At 44.6% G+C, this 20740-nt stretch overlaps 8 protein-coding genes across 8 annotated transcripts; 7 read left to right on the forward strand and 1 right to left on the reverse strand.

Annotated features, from left to right (window-relative positions):
* Positions 1-3742: 3742 nt before the first annotated feature.
* F5147DRAFT_650811 (uncharacterized protein) lies at positions 3743-4888 on the forward strand (the record flags this gene model as incomplete). The annotated part of the gene is made up of 3 exons (XM_041433468.1): positions 3743-3841; positions 3896-4376; positions 4626-4888. 3 exons carry the CDS (start codon positions 3743-3745, stop codon positions 4886-4888), a joined length of 843 nt encoding a protein of 280 aa, XP_041295454.1.
* A 2516-nt stretch (positions 4889-7404) lies between these two features.
* Positions 7405-8427, forward strand: F5147DRAFT_572262 (uncharacterized protein; the record flags this gene model as incomplete). Its single annotated transcript, XM_041431076.1, has 1 exon — positions 7405-8427. One exon carries the CDS (start codon positions 7405-7407, stop codon positions 8425-8427), a length of 1023 nt encoding a protein of 340 aa, XP_041295455.1.
* A 464-nt stretch (positions 8428-8891) lies between these two features.
* On the reverse strand, positions 8892-9400 carry F5147DRAFT_771203 (uncharacterized protein; the record flags this gene model as incomplete). Its single annotated transcript, XM_041441205.1, has 2 exons — positions 8892-9176; positions 9233-9400. 2 exons carry the CDS (start codon positions 9398-9400, stop codon positions 8892-8894), a joined length of 453 nt encoding a protein of 150 aa, XP_041295456.1.
* A 155-nt stretch (positions 9401-9555) lies between these two features.
* On the forward strand, positions 9556-11088 carry F5147DRAFT_771204 (uncharacterized protein; the record flags this gene model as incomplete). Its single annotated transcript, XM_041441206.1, has 4 exons — positions 9556-10041; positions 10093-10112; positions 10161-10383; positions 10435-11088. The coding sequence occupies 4 exons, from the start codon at positions 9556-9558 to the stop codon at positions 11086-11088; spliced, it is 1383 nt and encodes a 460-aa protein (XP_041295457.1).
* An 87-nt stretch (positions 11089-11175) lies between these two features.
* On the forward strand, positions 11176-13024 carry F5147DRAFT_771205 (uncharacterized protein; the record flags this gene model as incomplete). Its single annotated transcript, XM_041441207.1, has 2 exons — positions 11176-11569; positions 12357-13024. The coding sequence occupies 2 exons, from the start codon at positions 11176-11178 to the stop codon at positions 13022-13024; spliced, it is 1062 nt and encodes a 353-aa protein (XP_041295458.1).
* A 587-nt stretch (positions 13025-13611) lies between these two features.
* Positions 13612-16305, forward strand: F5147DRAFT_771206 (uncharacterized protein; the record flags this gene model as incomplete). The annotated part of the gene is made up of 4 exons (XM_041441208.1): positions 13612-15376; positions 15431-15591; positions 15640-15937; positions 16121-16305. The coding sequence occupies 4 exons, from the start codon at positions 13612-13614 to the stop codon at positions 16303-16305; spliced, it is 2409 nt and encodes an 802-aa protein (XP_041295459.1).
* A 438-nt stretch (positions 16306-16743) lies between these two features.
* Positions 16744-19322, forward strand: F5147DRAFT_650814 (uncharacterized protein; the record flags this gene model as incomplete). Its single annotated transcript, XM_041433469.1, has 11 exons — positions 16744-16987; positions 17029-17118; positions 17156-17578; positions 17712-17911; positions 17968-18015; positions 18051-18429; positions 18481-18518; positions 18574-18759; positions 18891-18970; positions 19019-19201; positions 19253-19322. 11 exons carry the CDS (start codon positions 16744-16746, stop codon positions 19320-19322), a joined length of 1941 nt encoding a protein of 646 aa, XP_041295460.1.
* A 376-nt stretch (positions 19323-19698) lies between these two features.
* On the forward strand, positions 19699-20211 carry F5147DRAFT_572425 (uncharacterized protein; the record flags this gene model as incomplete). The annotated part of the gene is made up of 1 exon (XM_041431084.1): positions 19699-20211. A coding segment is annotated over one exon (513 nt), but the record flags the coding sequence as incomplete, so codon positions are not given.
* Positions 20212-20740: the final 529 nt, after the last annotated feature.

A 20740-nucleotide genomic window follows, 5' to 3' on the forward strand; every position in this document is an offset into this window, starting at 1 on the left:
ATTTTACTCTAGGTTATATATATACCTTACAGGGGTTGACTATATAACTACTGAACAGCTCTCATTCTAAGCTTTACATGTATATATAAGACTCTCTCTTTCAATGGAAAGTGAGACACAAATCTAAGGACAACAAAGTTGAAACAGACTTTCATAGGTTGAAACATGACCTACTAGGCTGAAACAAACCTAACAAATTATCCAGAACACAGAACATATTTGTTTGAGATTTCAGGAAGAGGACAACAAATTAAATCCTCCCAAGAACTCACCACGTTACCTCCCACGAAGTAGAAAAGTCGGAGACCGTGGACTTAAGGACTGGCAAGAAGTCTTCACCATGTATAATTGTGTTGTCATTATACACAACTTTCATATAAGACCCTTAAGTAACAAGACAGTGTGCACAGGCGTCTCAGTCACGCATCGGCGCATGCACCTTTGGTTCCATCGCTCATCCTCCGTTTATCCATTCCATGTCCGTTCGGTTCGTCGGTGCGTGTTCCTAATTTATTCTCATGTATTCTGACATATCTCCGGCGCTTGCGCACATATTCTGTATGTTTCGTCACGGACCCTTATTTTACATATCATCACGTACTCACTTCGCTTTCCGGCTCGCTTTAGTGCTTGACAGCGCTTAACACTACTTACAATATATATACTCATGCCTCGATGTATAATGATTATCTTCTTCTTCCCGCACAAAATGTTGGACTCTAAGTCTAAAATCTCTGTCATATCTGCCGACCGACACTAAGCGCCAGTTCTCATATTCTTTATATAAAAACATCATCTTACCTGTCTCCCAACTCACTTAAGAGTCGCTGCACTCCACCACCCGCACGCGTGCTTCGCTCACACTCAGCGTGCACCATTGTACTCGTCGCTCAGTAGCGCTTCATAGCACTTTCGCTCATCGTACTTCGCTCATCGTCGTGTGCCTCACCAGGCTTATCCAACAGCCCAGTTCAGTGTTTCCCTCCACTATTATATATAGAGGAACCTTCTCAGTAGCAATCCCCTTGGGCCGACATTAGATTTGCGCACAGAGGACCATCTGAGTATATTCATACTACCCACTACATAGCATTCTACATTCCTCACCTACACCGATTCCCAGCCTTTAAGCTAACTCTTACAGGTGCAGTTAAGGCTCTAAGTGGTAAAGGTGCATTTCTCGCTGCTCTCACTCTCTTGCTTTCTGATCTCAGTCATTCACTGCTCGCGCATTTGCTCATTGCTCTCAGTTGTTCGCTGCTTGTTCCAGGTGCGCATGTTTTTTTCTCATTTACTACTAATACCATCTTTAACCTTGCAGTGTGCTACTACCACCACTCATGCCCTACACTGCATCCTACCCTCCATCTTGTTTTTCCTGTCTCATCCCTCCTTCCACTCTTCTGGTGCTCTCCAGTGTCCTCTGCATATGTTTGAGCCATGTCAGCATTCGCTGACATGCACCAGGCGTGTGTGCTAAGCACTGGTGGCTGTTGGGATTGGGTGGGGGCGAGTACACCCACCACAGGTATGTACCCACATTCATACCTGTGGCAGGTATGGGTACGGGTTGACCTCGGGACACCTGCAGGTTTACCCGTGTGGATCCCTACTTGTGGAGGTCCATTGACAGCAAAGGTGGCGGCTGATCAAAGTACATCTTTGTCCTCAATGCCGAAGGATGATAAGTGGGAGAAATGGTGATAGGCAGTGTAAATTACAGTCAATTAGAGCAAATTTACCTGCAAATTAGCACAAATCAGTGTCAAAAAGCCATGGGTCAATTTGAGTCAATTAGGTGTAATTTACACCTGTAAATTAGGCCTTCATAGAGGGTCATGCAAATTTGCCAGTCAATTAGAGAGGGAACCCTAATTCCCCGAACCCTAGTTTTGGTTGGATGTTTCTAATGGTTCGTAAATTTAACTTTGAGAACCACTATGACATAAATCATGGGAGACATGGAACGAAATGTTTGATTTGAATCATATCTTTGGCAGAGGAAAACATCAGGGAATCTGTCCCTCCTGAAATTCCAATAAATCATGATAATTTTCAATAAATCTGGAGTATTATTTCACATTATTTCAAATTATTTCAAATTATGTTTTCTAGGAAGACTTTTTTACTCCCTTCTCCATGATTTATAATTATCAAAAATTAGTTAATATTAGACACAATTATTGTGAATTGCAGAAAGTTCATTTTGAACTTTGCATTGCAAATCACCCACAATGGTCAGACAATGTTACAAGAAAAAACAACTGATATTTGATTACATAGAATATATACACACAAAAGTAATTACTGTATAGCTACAATTGACCACAAATACTAAGAACAAGTGCGGACAAGCACATACAAGTGTGAACATGTGTGGATGAGCATGAGCTAATAAAGCTACATTAGTGAAATACATGAGTGGATTTATAGAAAAGATGTACTGTGACCCCTCGAAGGAGGATTGACACGCTGAGAATGGCAGACAATGACTTCAAACAGCATGGCTCGAGCTCGAAGAAGGATTGACACTCTCACCTGCTGTGAACAGCAGACAACGACTTCTATCAGTATGGCTCGAGCTCGGAGGAGGATCGACACACTCACCTGCTGCGAATGGCGGGCAACAACTTGGATCAGCATGGCTCTTACTGGAATAAGGACTGACACTCACATCCTGCGAATGACAGGCAACAACTTGGATCAACATGGCTGTTGCTCAAATGATGATCAACACACTCACCCGCTGCAAACAGCGGGCAATGACTTGGATCAGTGTGGCTCTTGCTGGAATGAGGACCAATACACTCACATCCTGTGAATGATGGGCAACGACTTGGATCAGTGTGGCTCTTGCTGGAACAAGGACTGACACACTCACATCCTGCGAACAACCGGCAATGGCTTGGATCAGTGTGGCTCTTGCTGGAACGAGGACCAACACACTCACATCCTGCAGACAGTGGGCAATGATTTGGATCAGCATGGCTCTTGCTTGAACAAAATGATCAACACACTCACATCCTGCGAACGGTGGGCATGAATGGCAAAGTTGATATGAGCTCAATACCTAGTTGTAGTTATAAATGTTAAATAGAACTTTTTAAAAAAAACCCTAAGACATACCTATCAGCTTGATGGTTGAGGCTGACAATGTTGAGGAATGTGGGATCGACATCAGAAGTTCAAAAGTTTTCAAACCAAAGTTATGTGAGTCAAACAAATACACGCAAATGGTTTGATTTTGATATCAATCAATTTTTACAGTCACATGAGCAAAACAAATATGTGCAAATGATGAACTTCAACAAAATTTTAATGTTCTAGTCTCAGCTGAAATTTTTCCCATCTGCTCCTGAGTGAAATAGTGGACTTGATAAACTTTCAAGGTCACTGCGCAGTGGTAACACAGTGGCTAGTGATACATAGATAGATAGATTGTAGATAGACATACTTTTTCAACATTTAGATAATTCTTGCTAATTATTTGTTTTTGTTCAAATAATCACATCTAACTCGTTGTTTAACTCATTTGACCAAGTTGAATCAATTTGCGACACCAGTCAAATCTTATTCATGACTCAGCCTCTGTGGCTTACACATGAGGCCCCTCCATCAAAATGTATATACCTACTGATGAGCTAAGATTTCCCATCATCATTCTTGCTTTCACAAAGCACTATCTGCTCAACTGTGTTTTTAAGCTTATAAAAATAAATCCTTGATTTGATCATTCACACTCATGTCCAACAATGCCAGTGCATTGTCAAAAATGGCAGAAACTGCTGGATCATCTACAGCCACAGGACCAGCAACATCTGGGAATACATCTCAGACCAATGTTATCACAGCGCATACACCCCAACAAATCTTGGCAACAGCCTGTCTCGCCTAGATTGATGGCTACAGATGCTCACACATCAGCAAGCTTGATGCCAATGTTGGACTCATTGAGACCATTTCAGAAGAACTGTTACCCGGTCAACGGGTCTCAGCAGTTGCAGGACCGTATATTGCCATGCTCGATGAAGTCAAAGCAGAATTCACACAAGCCAGCGACATATCAGCAGGGAATCAAAGAGCGTGCTTGGATGAACCAGCGCTTGTTGACGAAGAAGCCCCTTTACTTGAGAATAGGAGCAGAGCAGGGACAGTCGAGCCAGGAGAACCTACTCGCAAAGGTTCAAAGCTCAACTACTCATCTATTGAGGCAGTGATTAAAAGCAGGAAGTATGAACTGCTCTCTCCTAACCTTGAACAAACAAATGAAATACTCAAAAACTGGTTGCAAGACCAAAAGGAAGTACACCAATACCTCATGTATCACAAATTCACACCAGAGTTCCACAAAAGTGGATGGACTGAGATCGTTGCAGGTGAGTGTATCAACCTTGATGTTGTCCACTTAATGGATACTTCACCTTCATCTCCAAATACTTCTCGCAAGCAAACACATTGGCTCATGTAAGAGCCATTCATTTTGATAAAGCTGTTAGGAACAGGGTCGGATGCTCAAGGAGACTTGAGCTCACAGACTTCCATGAGTTCGAGGACCTTATTTTCTCGCATTTCAACTCCGATGGAAGACAACACACTGATCCCAACAACTCCAAACCCATCACCAGAACCTCAGCTCCCAATAACAAACATGACCCTTGCCGTAAATGGAATTCCAGAGAATGCACTCGCAGTGCAGGCTCCTGTTGCTATGCACATGTCTGTTCATATGAACAAGATGGACACTGCTGGAGGCAGTGCCACGTTAAAGCAAAACATCTTGAGGATTCAAAGTCCAGGTCAAATTGAGAGACCTTTGAAGCATCCATATCACCGTCATGGCCTCATTTCCTTGAACACCAGTTTTAGTCCAACCACTGACATGCTGTAGGGATTCATTTCTGGCTAGGCTTGTAGAGACTGTCTTTACCTTACCTTATGTTGGCACTTTGTAGCTTACATAAGGAAGTTATCTTTTCACCAGTTACCAGTATGAGTCTGAGTCTTGAGCAGTTTTTATGACATTTCCTCTCCTCTGAGCCTTGAGCCTGGTCCAGAAACCCTTTAGGGTCGAATAGCAGCTAGGTTCTGCAAGACCCAACATTATTCAGACTCACCATCTGAATTGTTGTACCTTCAACGCACCAAACTTGTTTTGTGCATGGTCATGGCTACTTTTGAGCTGTGACGTTCTCTACTATACTTTATGAAATTACTAAGAATTTTCTATAACACATTATGATTTGATTTGAGTAATTTTCAGACATAACAAACCCATAATACTACATAATAATTCAATTAACACTTATCCAATTTAAAGATAAGTTCCAAACATACCACAACACATTATTCAGCATTCTCTCACAATCTTATGATTGTTTTTTTACAATTCTTCACATTTTTTCTGTATGTTCTGAAACATATTTACGGTAGCATTCCAACATTTCAACAGTTCATGTGTGATCAATGGCTTAGTCAGATGAAATGGATCAGTAAGATGAGATGGATTAGTCAGGAAACTGAAGGAAGAAAGTTAATAGATGGGAATATTTGAGAAGTGAACAAGTCATCATGGGACATTTCAACTATGACTCAGTGTGAGTCATTATGAGTCATTTTTCTGTCTGAGTCACTATGAGTCATCTTTAATATGACTCAGTATGAGTCAGGATGAGTCATATTTCCTTAATTAGATAGTTACACAGCCACATTTAGAGTAGCATATAAGGGGCCCAGTTTCCCCTCTGAATAATGACAATCTCTCCTTTGAAATAAGCTTCCTTTGAGAGGACAGACATCCCCCTTTTAGAGAGAGAGAGGAGGATTTGAGTATCTTCCTGAATTTCTCACCCTATATTTGTGTGAACATCTGAGTGAATATTAGTTTATTCCCTCCATTCTTTTGTCATCATTTCCCACAACATACTGATCTTCTGAGGCCTACTTTGAGACAATCCTTGAATTACACTAGCTGGTACACAGTTATCAGTTGTCTAGTTGTAGTTTTGTCACATTCTCTTTACAAACACAGGATACCTTTTCTGTTGGGAGAATTTATGTATTTTTAACGATTAGAAGGACGACAAATAGAACTAGCGCTTTATTCAACAATATTAAGAGCTTGGCTGCTTTAAGACTACATCAAGAGGGTGTACTCTGTTCTGATTCTGCATCATACTCATCGTGAGTGCCTGAGCAGCAGAGAAGTTAGTTTCAAAGCCACATATTTCGGTTGATTCAATTGTGTTAGAGGCTTAGTTTGATCTCCTCTAATTTTTGAGAATAGGGAGTGTTTTACAAGATATTACTCTGATTCATTGTGTACTGTTGTAATCCATATATTTATCTTCATATTGCACACCTTTGCAATCCTCTTCTAGTAGCATCGTAGTACTGCATCAAGCCAGTTATCAATTCGGCTACACCATTTACGATCTTTGTCTTTAGCGTCCTAAGTACTGGATCAAGCCAGTTAACGGATCATCGACCTTCAAGTACCTAAGCACTGCATCAAGCCAGTTAACAGTCACTGTCTCAACCCACCTAAAGTCATTAGAAGTTTGCTTAGATCGACACTGCTATTTGTGCCTCCTCCCATGAACAACCACATTAACAACTGTTGGTATTTGTCTGAACCATTGACCATGGAGGATAGTGAGAACTGGTGATTTTATTGCCAATCACATCCTAGTAAGACACCGCACGTTCAACTGAATATGCTGACCCTGTACCTGATGCTCCCAGTGGTCTTGCTGGGAGTGACTCGGAACATGCAGTCACAAGCCAATCAGACTTGTTCAAAATCATCTGCCCTATCAATGTTGACCATTTTCAGTAACTATGATCCAACCACCCAAATCAGCCTTTTGTTTTGTCCATGTGTCATGCCTTACAAGAAGGATTTTGGCCATGGGCTGGAGTACCTGACTATTCCTACCCATCCATTAATGACAACTCCATGCATACCTGTCACAAGTCTGAAGAATAACTGGCTTTTATAGAAATGCAGCTCAAGGAGATATGCTTAGGACAGGTCTCAGAAAGTTTCGGGCGAGACTTACTCCCCGGAATGTATAGTGTACCAATGCACACAGTTCCAAAGCCAAACTCGGACAAGCTGTGCCTTGTCGTTGATCACACAGCTGGTGATTATTCACTGAACTCTATGATTGATTTGGATGCCATCAAAAGCATGAAACTGGATGGTTTGCACTCACTTGGCGCATCACTCCTTCGTTTTCACAAGACACATCCTAAAGATGAACTTGTCATGTTCAAATCTGATGTCTCGCAAGCCTTTCATAGGCTACCTATGCATCTGCTGTGGCAGACTAAGCAGATTCTGACCATCAACGGGGAACAACATGTTGATCGGAATAATAACTTTGGAGGCCATGGATCTCCTTTATGTCCCTCATGTCCTGGATTGTGATACATCGAATCCTGATTGATGCACTAAAGACATACATGGATGATTCTTTCTCCTACGACCTTGCATCATGCCAGCTCTACTATGCTCCCTACGCCTGCTACTTTCCAGCAAAGCAAACATGTTTGCTTTGGCTATGGGACAACATCGGGTTACCCCATGAGTGTCCCAAACAAATATTCAGTTTGCTGCTGACTGTGATCGGGTTCGATGTGGACTCAAATGCAATGTCAGCTATGCTGCCCAAGGATAAGAAGAGAGAGTTAGTTGCGCACTTGCGTCGCTTTGCAGGAAAAGGGTTCAGATGGTTGCTCCGGGAATATCAACAGTTGGGAGGTTTGTGTGAGTGGAGTTCTAACATATTCCCTTTGCTCAAACCAGGACTGTCTGCCATATATGAGAAAATATGTGGCAAGACAGAACCCTTTGCACGTCTGCACGTCAATAAAAGCATCATTCATGAGCTTCTCTGGATGGCCGATCATGTGGATCACTCGCAGAGTTTGCTCTTGTACAAATCTCTGGACTTTAGCCTGGCTTCGGACGACATCATTGTGGCCTATACAGATGCATCTGGAGTAGGCTTGGGACTTTGGTTCCCTGATGAAGACTTTGCCTGCCAATGCTTATTGCCGGGTGACAGCCCCAAGGACACCATTTTCTTTGCAGAGGCTTTGGCAGTCTGTTCAGCCATTCACGCCATTGAGACTATGCCCAAAACACCACAATGCATGCTCATTTACATAGACAACACCAATGTGGTCTGCATGTTTAACTCCCTGCACGTGCATCCTCCATATAACTCAATCCTGATGTCAGCAACGGATGTGCTTCTGAAGCATGATGTGGATTTGTGGGTGGAACATGTCAGTGGTGTAGAAAACAATGTTGCTGATGCTTTGTCGTGTTTCCAGAATGAACGTGTATACAGATTCACACCAAACATGCAGATTTACAATTTTGAACCCCCTCAAAATGCACTGGGGGGAGCAGAAAAATGATGACACAGTCTGTAACATCAGTAAACCACAAATTTTCCCACAGACATGGGCTACTGGACAGTTTCCCACAGTACCTCACAGTGCGAACAGAGGCTCACAGACCTACATACGTGCACAGAGGCCTATTCACACAATTCCCAAACTTTGCCCAAAGCTAACAGACATTACATGCTTTCAAGTTACTAAGTACTACTACTAGTAGTATAGTCACCACGCAGAATGTTCAAATACTAATAGTAACGAGACAAAAAACACTTGAGACTTTACAACTAGTTTCTTGTGAAGTTACAATACAAACAGAGTTATAAACGTACTCGAATATATGTAAGACTACTAAGACAAAAATTGCACAACGCTGAGTCCAAATCTTGCATCATCAGTACATCAATTGAGCTGAATAGTAATGTTATGGTTGGGCCCCAAATGGATGGAAGAGCCTGTAGCTTGTATCGCATACTAGCACCTTAATACACTATGATACTGTTGGCGGACTTGCTGGTGTCATGTGCAGGCACATGATGAGAAAGACTGTGTTTTTTGAAGGTAATCCGCATACATCCCAATCCGAGGTCTGCCTTGTTGAGCTTCTGTGCAGAAATGTTGGACTTGAACTTCAACAGACTGGCCATCAGTTCACACTCGCGGACCACGCAATCAGTGAGCGACTGTTCAGCCCTGAAGAGGTCTCGTCTGGCCCTCACAAGCTCCATGACTAGGTTGGCTTCGAGTTTGTCGGCATCATTGATCGTCTACATAAATACAATGTATGATGTTATTAATATAATTTTGAAATGGGAGCACTTACTATTGTGCCAATACCGTCAGCAATGTCATACAGATCTGGGAGACCGCAACCACCTGAATTTGAGGTAGTATGGTGATACAAACCATGACGCCGGTAGCGAGGGAATGTTTTAGTTGAGGTAGAGGGGATATTGTTTGTAAGATTAAGACTAACGAGTGGGTTTGACATTTGGTTACTCAGTTTCTTGTTGATCGAACATTGCCACTGTTGACTAGACTGTATAGCATTCAGTGAAATTCATGCCAACTTCTCAGAATTCGAAGATGTGCTAAGTATACATTGATTTCACGCGCTTCTAACTTAATGTCTCGAATCTCGATAGTATGTTTCAGTGTCCTTCATGTGGCAAAGGAGGATTCAAAGATGATATTGCTGTTGCCCGTCATATGAACCAACCCCGCTCGGGATGTAGCACATGGCTACAGGATATAATACAGCTTCAGACCGACTACTCTATGAACGTCGACGACCCACACATGCCGCACGACTCTGACTCGGAGTCACATCAAGACTACTATCACAATCAACCTGAGGGCCTCAGAGTTGCCAATTCAGACGAAGGCATTTTTACTGGTCACATCAATGAGGCAGGCACGCTACCGACCACCGACTTGTTTCCCAATGCCTCTCAGACATATGGCAAGGGTCATACATTTCTTGATTTATTTCACTCCGATGAAAATAGTGTATATCGCACAAAGAATCTTTACTACCTGTTCAGTGGTCAGAAGGAGTGGGAAGTTGTGTCATGGCTATTGCATTCGAGATTGAGCATGGGGAAGATTAATAGTTTTTTGTCACTCGAGATGGTCAGTGCTCAATCATTTTCATTGGTGAAGTCTGACAGAGTGCCCGTTTAGATTAAGGATCTTTCATTATTGTTCTCTTCTGCTAAAAAGCTATGAGGTAGGGCTGAAATGTTGCCCAGCGGTCCGTGCTGGATGTCTCAAGTAATTCCTACGGCTCATCCCACAAAATCACCTGTCGTATTATACTGGTGTGACCCCTTGGACTGTATCTCAAGCATACTCAAGCATCCTACATTTCACAGAGAGTTAGACTTTATGCCTCGCAGGGTGTATACCACTGCACAGCAGCTGTATTGTGTGTACTCCGAGTGGATGACAGCCGATGATGCCTGGAAGATGCAGGTGCGTAGTCTCGTCGTTCAAGCCGCTCTAAGTACTTATTGCTTCCAACAGTCGAATCTACAAAGTGGTGCGACCCTGCTAGGCACTATTTTGTCATTGGACAAGACCAATATATCTATGATGACAGGTGACAGAGTTGCCCACCCGCTCCTCATCAGCCTCGCAAACATACGCATGTCTACTCGACTCAAGGCATTGTCGGGTGCTTTCTTGCTCACTGCCCTACTCCCCATGCCCAAATTCACTCATAAGAAGAAACACTTGCGAGGTGTGCTGGAGGATCATCTAATTCATCAATGCTTGGATATTGTTCTGGCGCCTCGTAAGCAGGCTGCTCACGAGGGGGTAATGCTATCAGATCCAGTTGGGCATAGTCGTTATTGTTTCACCCCACTTGCGAGTTATGTCATTGATACCCTGGAGGCCATGATGCTTGCCACTGTTGGTGGGAAAACATCTCCAGTCACCATGGCCTCATACAAGCAATTTGGAGATAATTTCCTCCACAAACCTCGAACTTGGTCAACTACCCTTGTGCAACTAGCTGTTGTCCGGGAAAGGGTTGCCCCCAACAATATTGAAGTGTTCTTTCGTGAAGCACAGAAGTTTCGCTTGAATGGAGTCAATAAACCTTTCTGGTTGGATTGGGTCATGGCTGAACCATCGCATTTCCTCACTCTGGAAATTCTTCACCATCCTCACTGAGCGTTTTACGACCACGACGCCAAATGGATCATATGTGCAGTTGGGGAAGCGGAAATTGATTTCTGTTTCTCTGTATTGCAGCCTGTGATGGGCTTTTACCATTTCCATAGCGGGATCTCAAAGCTGAAGCAAGTTACAGGGCATGCTCAACGTGACATCCAATGCTCAATCATTGCGGCCGCTGCAGATGCAGTACCTAGCATCGTGATCACTGCCATACGAGCATTGATGGATTTCCATTATCTTGTACAGTTGACATGGATTGACGATTGTGATCTTCAGTGCATTTCGACAGTGTTGGTTGAATTTCATGCCAACACGCAGGCAATCTTAGACGCTGGGTTCCGTCGAGGCAAGAGTGGCAAAGTCATCGATAATTGGTACATCCCAAAATTAGAACTCATGCAGAGTATCACTCCCAGTATTCGCAATACTGGCGTTGCCATGCAGTGCACTGCAGACACTATGGAGCATGTTACAAGTAACATCGGTCACGTGGCCCCCCTATCATTTTCCCTTCATCCTCGCCCTCACCATCTACCGGCTCGTCCTCCTTTACCGCCTTTCTGTTGATCGGATCCTCGGGACCATTCCCATCCCTCGCATCGCCCGCCTCTATGCACATGCACGCACGTTCCTCCTTTGATTCGACCACCAATGTGGTCCCGCACCTATGACTCGGTCTGACTCATGCCACCAATGTGGCTTTCCTCTTTCTGTTTCCCCTGACTGCGGATTCCCGCACGTTGTATTCTTACCGTTGGTCCGTTCCAACGTTTCTCGGTCTCATTCCACATTCGACCATCCACCACTAATCCGGCTCTGATGCCAGCGCACCTATACCATTCTCGCTTCCCCTTTACCCTTACCTACTGTGCGGTAGCCTTGCCCTTAACCCTCTCCACTTAGTATAAGTAGTCGGTCACACTGTACTAGATTCCCTAACTTGAATCTACTCAATCTTCCCTGGAACATACTTCCCTCTGAAGCCCCCTCAGCTTCAGTCTCTAGTATCTTTTCTTAGCCGCTCACCGCGACTAAGTCTACCTTGATCAACCTCATCGTTCGGACAAGACTGTCCTTACTTTGAGTGACTTCTCACGACATCCGTCTACGAAGTCACGTGACATGCGCGTACTGTGATCGCTGCTGACTCGTCGTCGCCAGTCTCACTTGCCATACCGGATCCTTCCGGTTACGTCACGAACGTTAGCGGACGACGCCCCTCTTAGGGCTCCGCCTAACAGATCTATTTGAGTGCGTAACAGAGCATGCGCATGTCACTGAGATCAAGGACCCCGCACGAGCCAGTAACAACAACAACTACGATGCGCAGATTTGTCGCCACCTTGACTGTGCTGACAAGTGCCATCATTTTGAGCTCGCTGTGAATCTACTAGACTTGTCGAACCAACACACATACCTAGATGAAGATGACGACGATATCAATATTGACGTCGATGATGATCGTGACATCCTGGCAACAGTCAATCACCTCGGTTATTCATGGCCAATTACTGACTACTTCACAATCGCACAGACCCTTCTGCACAAGGAGGTGGGGACAATCCCTCAGCCATTACGCACTTTCATTGTTGTACAGTGTATAGCCGTTCATCTTGCCTATGACCCATCAATCAGAGCCCTCTCCATCGATGACACTGCTCTCAAATTTAACCTTCCCGACTTACAACCAGCTCTTGCTGACTTCCTTCGTCGCGAAGATACCTACGGAAATGATCACATTCACACAATTGGTGGGGCTAGGAGAGCCGGGCCCGATGCTTCGCTTCCTTTTGATAAAATGCAAATTTGGTTCAAAGTTCGGCTCCAGGACATGGACATTCACAACGCCAGCATTGTGCGGCCTGCACAGACCCTGAACTGTGCACCTCTGGACCTCTGGCCGGTACAACACAGTCATTGTCAATCATGAGGAGGGGTACTCATGGCCTGCTGATGGTCTTCACGGTGAGTCATTATGTCTTGCTGTCATGCTGAACCTTATCTCATTGAATATCTAGGTCATAGCATTGCCCAAATCAGGCTTATTATGTGTCCAATTGGAAAGAGAGGTGCAGAATGGTTGTGGAAGGATCGCTTCCTCACTTATGTGCAATGATTTGACATTGGTGGATCGTGAACCAGCTATGAGGTTACATTTGCTCAAGAGGGCAAAACGGTCGAACGGGACTCGGATTGGTGATATCATTCCAGTCACTCAGTTCAGGGCGCCCGTTAATATTGTCCCTCACTTTGGTGCAAGTGCAGACAATCATCTCACCCCATATAACAGCACCAAACACTCATCAAAATTCTGGCTCAATAGGTACTGGGACAAAAACACATTTTCCCTCTTTCGATGTAGCACAATAGGCCCAATGTTCTGTTCTATGCCTTTTATGCACTTTTCTTTCTACTTTTGTATCAGTCTAGGATATCTTTAGTTGCTATGTGGCGGTGATAAGCCCTCTGCTGTCTCACTTTTCCTCTTGCTGAAGCACTGAGTGCCTACCTGTCAATATGGCATACTTTTATAGAATGGTTGGTGACGGAATCAAACTAGCATCACTGATATTGCTCCCCGAACTCAATGACGTCCCTACTATGAACAAATTGACCTCCGTTGAACTTGATCGATCAGTTACAACCGAACCTCAACCTGAGGAGGACTCGCTAGGCTACCTACTCCCCCTCATTTTTAAACCTTTCACAGTCCCTATTCCATTAGTAGCCAAACTCACAATCAAACTCAGTAAAATCATATATCGCAACAAACACATTAACAACACATTTCGCCTAAACAGCCCAGATAATATGGTGCCATTGTATGATACCAATGCAGGGCTTTGGAACTGGGGGCTTCCGCTATCGTATCCTAACGGTGGTGGTGTAGCAGAAGACTGCATCCCTTTGCCAGGTGTTGAGAAAAGCACCCACGAAGAAATATTTGCTACATTCATCAATGCTTTTGCTACCTCCATGGCTGAATCACAGCTGAAACTGCTCACACCATCTGCAACTCGAATATGGAGTGCAGCTCATTCAACGACTCCCGTGGAAGGCACCGAAATCAGGTGCAAACCGGATCTCGTCTTGTCTGACGATATAAAGCCGAAGTGGGGCAACATCAGGGTCTGTGCTGAGTTGACAGTCAGCAGCTACAAGCCTGCACAGCGGCTTGTGAGAGCTGCAGACACTCAAGCATATCTATTGCTGAGCAATCAGCCCTGGAGATGCTTCACACTCATTTTATCCTTCACCAGTGGCTATAATGACCTCAGAGTCTTATTGTATGACCATTCCGGTGGCATCGTGTCTCCCTACTGTAACATCAACCACCAGCCTAACATATTTGCCCAAATCATTGCTACTGTCATCTTTGGTAGTCCAGAATGTATCGGGTATGATGCCACAATTACTTTCTGGAAAAATGTTCCGCTTCCTCCACCCCCGGGTGCACATATGCCTGGCTGCCATCCATTCAAAAACCTTCCTGCTCGAGCCAATACTACTTGTGACATGTCGATCACACCATCTCTTGATGTGTTCCCTGAGGATCTCCAGGAAGGACCCTCTAGTGGCGCCCTCAAGCACAAACCAATGCCTCTTCGCGACTCTTCTCACAACTCGAGAGAAGAATATTCCATCTCTCCCTCCCCTTCCTCCCCTTCCTCCCCTTCCTCCCCTTCCTCCCCTTTCTCCCCATCCCCCCATCTTCCACTTCCACTTCCACCCCTTGAAGCCACTAGCGCTTCCTTGTTGAACCTCGTGTCTCGAGCTCCTGTGGGGGGAGATGATTCTAGTTTTAGCGCTACACCTCATCCTTCCCAGTATCCCCATACCCCTCAATCGCCTGCGGAACCCTGTGGCAAGATCTGCATCAACAATAAGATATACACCATCCAGAAGATTCTTTTTACAACAAAGGGCCTTGTTGGTCATGGGACCGTTTGTTATCTTGTCAGTTTGGACAAGCGAGAGTTTATAATCAAAGATCACTGGGTTCAGGGCGACCAGGACAAGGTCATGAACGAGATCAAGATGTTAGAGGTAATGCACGGTGTTCCTGGTGTTCCAAAACTCGTGGATTACTGGATAGTTGAAAGGTCAGATGGAAAGGTCGATAGAATGAAAGAATATTGTCATCCAGATGTTGCGGATGCCACGAGCATCCTCGGTACCTATCGTACCCATGTTTGCCTCATCATGGAGCCATGCACCCGCCCCCTTACTGAGTTCCAAACACTCAGGGAGTTTGTGAAAGCACTTAGGGACATTGTTATTGGTGAGTCTTTAATTTGTTGAGCACAAGTCTTAGGTTAAATGTCTTGGATCATAGTCCAACGTACGGCAGTATTAGAGCGCAATGTTTTGCATCGCAATTGTAGTCTCTACAATGCGATGATTGTAGATGAACTGGATGACAGCAAAGGGATGTTGATTGACTGGGAGTTCGCAGTGTTCATTTCCGAAAATGGTGAATACTCTATAGGTGGCACAGTAAATACATCCCTTAACTGCATAGAGCTCTGTTGACTTGTTTATCAGGGCACAATTCCTTTTATGTCACACAGGCTTCTCGCCCAGGTTGCAGATCTGCAGGTGCAAGCTACAAAGCAACAATCTAGAAAATCATCCTCCAACACACCCACGCTGCCGATATCTCGCGTCTCACAAAGCTATGCGGACGACCTTGAGTCCCTCTTTTACGTGTTCATTTACATTTGCATCAAATACAGCGGCCCTCATGGTGAGGAGCGTCAAGAGCCTGCAAAGGACCCGCCACACGAGATATTACCAGATAGCTGGATGACCCTCGACCTAAATGCCTGCAAGTTAAAAAAAAGTATATTTTCTGGCGGTTTCATCTGAGGAAGCCTGTATTGTCAATCAATTTCACCCATATTTTGCCGACCTGATCCCCCTGGCGAAAGAGTGGCATACATTGCTAAAAGACAACATGGAGATACAGGTGACTTTTGACAGTGTTCTTGATATGCTAGAGCATCATCTTGCCACTCTTTTGAAGACATCTCTTTGTTCTCATCCACCAAGGAGAACCTCAAGAAATTTGCTGTTGGTCTTGATGATCTTGTCAAACACTCGAAGCATGTTGCCGAGCGGGAGTCATCTATCGGAACAGAGTCACCTATCTCCATGCATTCGGCTAACTTAAAGCAGAAGAGAGCAGAAGCAGAAGACGAAAGCGGCTGATACTCATGGTGGACTCAGATGGTTGAAGGAACCTTGACCTTCATAAGTTACTTTTTTCTCGATCTTGTGTTAGCGTGGTAGTTGTACTCTCCATGTTTTCTTGGTACTAGTAGCATCATTTGCACTCAAGGTTTTGTCTTACTAGTAGTAGTGGTAATCATTAATATGTCTTTGTACCTGAACATGTGCTTAACACTTTAAGGTCAACACGCGCCTGATACTACCTGCCTCACATCACTTAGGACATGATATTATCCTTTCCTTACACCGTCATCTTGTCAAATAAGACACATGTCTGAATATTACTCTCGATATGCCTCAAGTCACTTGCTTAGAAAATTTTCTGATAAATCTCAAGAGGGCAGGCATCATATAAATACTGGTGAGTCTTGGATTGTTTCTTTACCCGTTTTTTCTTTCTGCTTCTTTGTTGCAGTCATGCCTCCTCGCGCCTTTGCTAGCCCTAAAAAGAGAAGGCCAATGAAGTGTAAAGGTTCAGATGCTAGTACCAAGAACATAGCGAAGAAGTCACAGGCACAAGAGACCAGTGTCGAAGCATCCAGTATGCCCCTTGTATCTCTTGGTCTGGTCCATGCAAACATGGCAGGTACTGACGCTCCTTGGCATCCTGTGCGGTCCAAAGCAGGAACAGGAGGTAGGGCTGCACAGTTGGAAAAGATAGGTGCTTTGCTCGAGGCTCCATCTTGAACCAACCAACGCAAGGGCTCAACATCACTTGGTCCCAACATCCCCATCAACCCTCAGGCTCCAGAACTGACTCGCAGTTGCAAAGGCCAAAAAATTCGTTCAAAGGTTTGTCGCATAGGGACCTTATTACTTGTGCTGATAGTTCGCATTCAGGCAGCTCCACCACCTTACACCAGTGTTCCAGACACCTCCAAGCCATGCAGTATTGTGGAGCCTTTACAGCTGCCGGGTTTCTCATTGCGTCAACAAGGAGCTAGGTTTGGATTCGCTGACAACTCGCTTATCATTCCTCCCAAGCCAAGTCTAAACCATCCGTATGATGCTGTCGGCAGGAACATTCCCAAAAAGTTTGCCAAGAATACTGGTACTGGTCATACTGCAGCCCATTTGGTAGCACCACCAACTACTGGCTTTTTAGAATGGACCCTGGACCCAGTGCTGCATAATGAAAACGATGGAGACAACCCAGACAATGGAGATGAGCAGAATGCGGGCCCAGAGGGAGAGATGAGAGAGCAGGAGATTGGTTGGGGGGAGGTTGGTAGACGTCACAGTGACCATCCAGGTAACATTCTTGCACTTATGACTCTCATTCTACTGTGGCATTGATGCCATATGGTACCAACTCTCCTGCATGAAGGAGAATTGATCGCCTTTACTCTCATTGTTGAAACTACTTGACTGATACGAAATCACAGGATTTTCCAGGGAAGAGCCCCCTTTGCATACCCGCCTCCCTCCAAGTTGTTGTCTTACGCCTGATTTTGACTTTACATTCTCCCGCGATGAGGATGACATGGCAACCCAAGCGAGCCTTGGTGGGGTGGCTAACTCTGCAAGGCAACCTGGAATGGAGTCTCGAGATCCCTCAGATGTCCAGTGGTACAATGCTTCCCAGGTATGTGATGACTAGATTTATTTGTACTGTGCTCAGTGTCTTTAATTTCTTTCAAGGGCCTTCTGGATAGCATGCAAGGAAGGCAACAGCTACAAGATGCTGAGGTGAGGAGACGGTATTTCTATTGAAACAAATGAAGCTCATGGTTTTTTTATCGGCCGTCACCTCAAAGCCCCAGGATGCCTTGAAGCGCCACCACAATAAAAATGGGCAGCCCCGACTACCTGACCCCAACACCCTGGAGCTCCTGCATCAAGTAACGGAGTCCGACAAGCCTACTCAGAATTCTAGAATCAAAAGATCGAAGGAACCCAATGATGGACCAAAGCCCACTCAACTCACCTGGTACGGGCCGCACTGGACAAGTTTTCTTGAGGATGCTAAAGGAGAATGTCGCACGGAACATGCATTGCAGAATCCGTTTCCGACCCTCATCAAAGATCTACCAGCGTCTGTCACCGAAGTTCTGGTTGCAGTTTTGGTCGCATGGGATCAGGAAGGTAAACAATTCAAGGCTGGTAAGCACTCATTCATTTTTTGAACTGATACATTTTGATACTGCGATACAGGAATTTGGCCACAGCAAAAGCCTAACATGGCTCGGCTGGTACGTTTTTATTCATCACATCAAGGCCTCGCTGATTCATTGGGATCTATACTAGTTATACGACGACCTCGCCACTTGGCGATCTGACTTGAAGAAGTCTGTTATGAGCATTGCACCTGTACAATACTCACTCATTCCCCTGCCTTTGGTTCCCACTCAACTGTGTGCAGAGTGGATTGAAAAAGCCGCTGCTGCATTACTTGCGAATTCACTCTTCTTACGTCATGGAGTTGACAATATGGTGAGTGGACGATCCCCAACCTGGACTATACTAAGGAAGAATGCTAGGGAAAAACAAGAAACTTTGCACATCCAGTGCTTCGGGAAGGTGTTACCGCTTTCTTTTATACTGGACCGTATTGAATTGCACAGAGGCAACCAGACATTTTCCGAAACCAGCTACCCTTATCATGCTTGGCTCTGGTTGGCACCGCAGTACTTTTCCTCTACTAGTAACTAACATTATGACATATTGACTTTCATTTCGTTTTTTATCACAGTTCAATTGTATCCTCGACGGTCTCAGAAAAAAACGGTAACGGGAAATACTACCCAAAATTTACCGCGAAGGAATATGGCCCTATTTACCGCAAAATGCTCCAGTTGCTGAAGGATATTCTGAAGGATCGTTATCACGGCCCTATCCTGTTAGTGCAGCTCCGGGAATGGGCCCAAGTGGGGTGGTAAGGAATTGATTTTGTTCAAACATTATGATATTAATTTCATTCATACAGGGCCGAAATTTCGAAGATCAATGGCGCCATAGAGTCGGGACACAACCACCTCCAGATTATTCTTGATTGAACATTCCATGTATTCCCGCTCTGATGCTGCTTTATCCATCATACCTCCTATTCGTGTATATCTGCATACATCTGTTACCGTGTTTTATTATGTTGATCTTTTACTAACGTGTTATCAATATGATCTAATTTGCATCTTATTCTTGTATCAGTGTGTGATCAATAATATCTAGTATACTAGTAGTAGTGACATATTTTAGCATGAGTCCTGTGCACGAGCGAGTTGCTGGACCATCTGTGGGCATCTGTGAGCGTCTGTGCAGAGTGCAACAGAGCCATGTGCTTCTTTGAGTCTCTGTCCAAAAGGGACCAAGCTGTCACCCTTGGACACTGTACAGTACATAGGAGTTTACTGATGAAGGTCCAGGCAATCTGTGAGGGAAGCCTGGACAGATGAGTGTTTGTTCCTCCAACACTCAATTGCTCTTGGACTGGCCATTGAATCCTCCACATCATCCACATACAACTCACATCTCAATTCCTTTATCAATTTCTGCCAGTTACACCATCGCCTCACCGATCCTACACCAGACACTTTGTCTTATTATGTGGTGTGGCTCTCACACCATATAGAACCTCACTCAGTCGATACATATCTTTCAGGTATCACAAACAAACTCAAATTCATGTTGCCAGATGTGTGTGCCACTCAGTGTTCACCTCTTGTCACTCGTACTCTACAAGGACACAAGCGGCAACTATCTAAACCCATATGTCAGAAGATGCCCATTGGAGAACATGACATCACTTGTATCATTGAAGCTGTTGGTTTGCATCCCGATTATGACAACTCCCTGTTCATTGCTATGCTGATTACTGGCTTCAAGAGTTTACAACGTCTGGGCGAGCTTGCTTGGCCAGACTCCAGGAATTTAGCGGTCATTCATTGAGGGCAGGAGGTGCAACTGCTCTCGCGAGTGCTGGAATGTCTGGAGACCTCATTCGTGCGGCAGGATGCTGGTCATCCGACGAATTTGACAAATATATACAGCACCATCCATTCTTGTTGCACACTCTCATGCATGGCACAGCTCATGTGCCTTGAAGCCACCTCGTTTCAGCTCTCATCATCGACTCTCCTCTGTTCGGCATCGGTCATTGTTCACCAGTCATGGTCTTTATCTTCGCTCCAATCTTCGCTCCAATTGACTCTCTACAAAAGCCAAATAAAAATAAAAATAAAAAATAAAAATAGCCCTTTAGCATCATGGTCGAGCCTGACTCACCATTCATCTCTCCCTGAGTCTCTCAAGCCTCTGCATCTCTGTCTGTCTCTCTCGAGCCTCTATTTTGAAGTCCTTGACTGTAACTGTCTGTACTTGTATTCCATGACCTTGACTCCAATATAAATGTGACCGGGACCCCTGAGCGTGGAGTTGGGGGTCTCTGTATGCCCTAAACATGAGACCATTCTTAAGT

Source organism: Suillus discolor (assembly GCF_016758755.1).
Source record: "Suillus discolor strain FC423 chromosome Unknown F5147scaffold_14, whole genome shotgun sequence".
Lineage (NCBI taxonomy): Eukaryota > Fungi > Basidiomycota > Agaricomycetes > Boletales > Suillaceae > Suillus > Suillus discolor.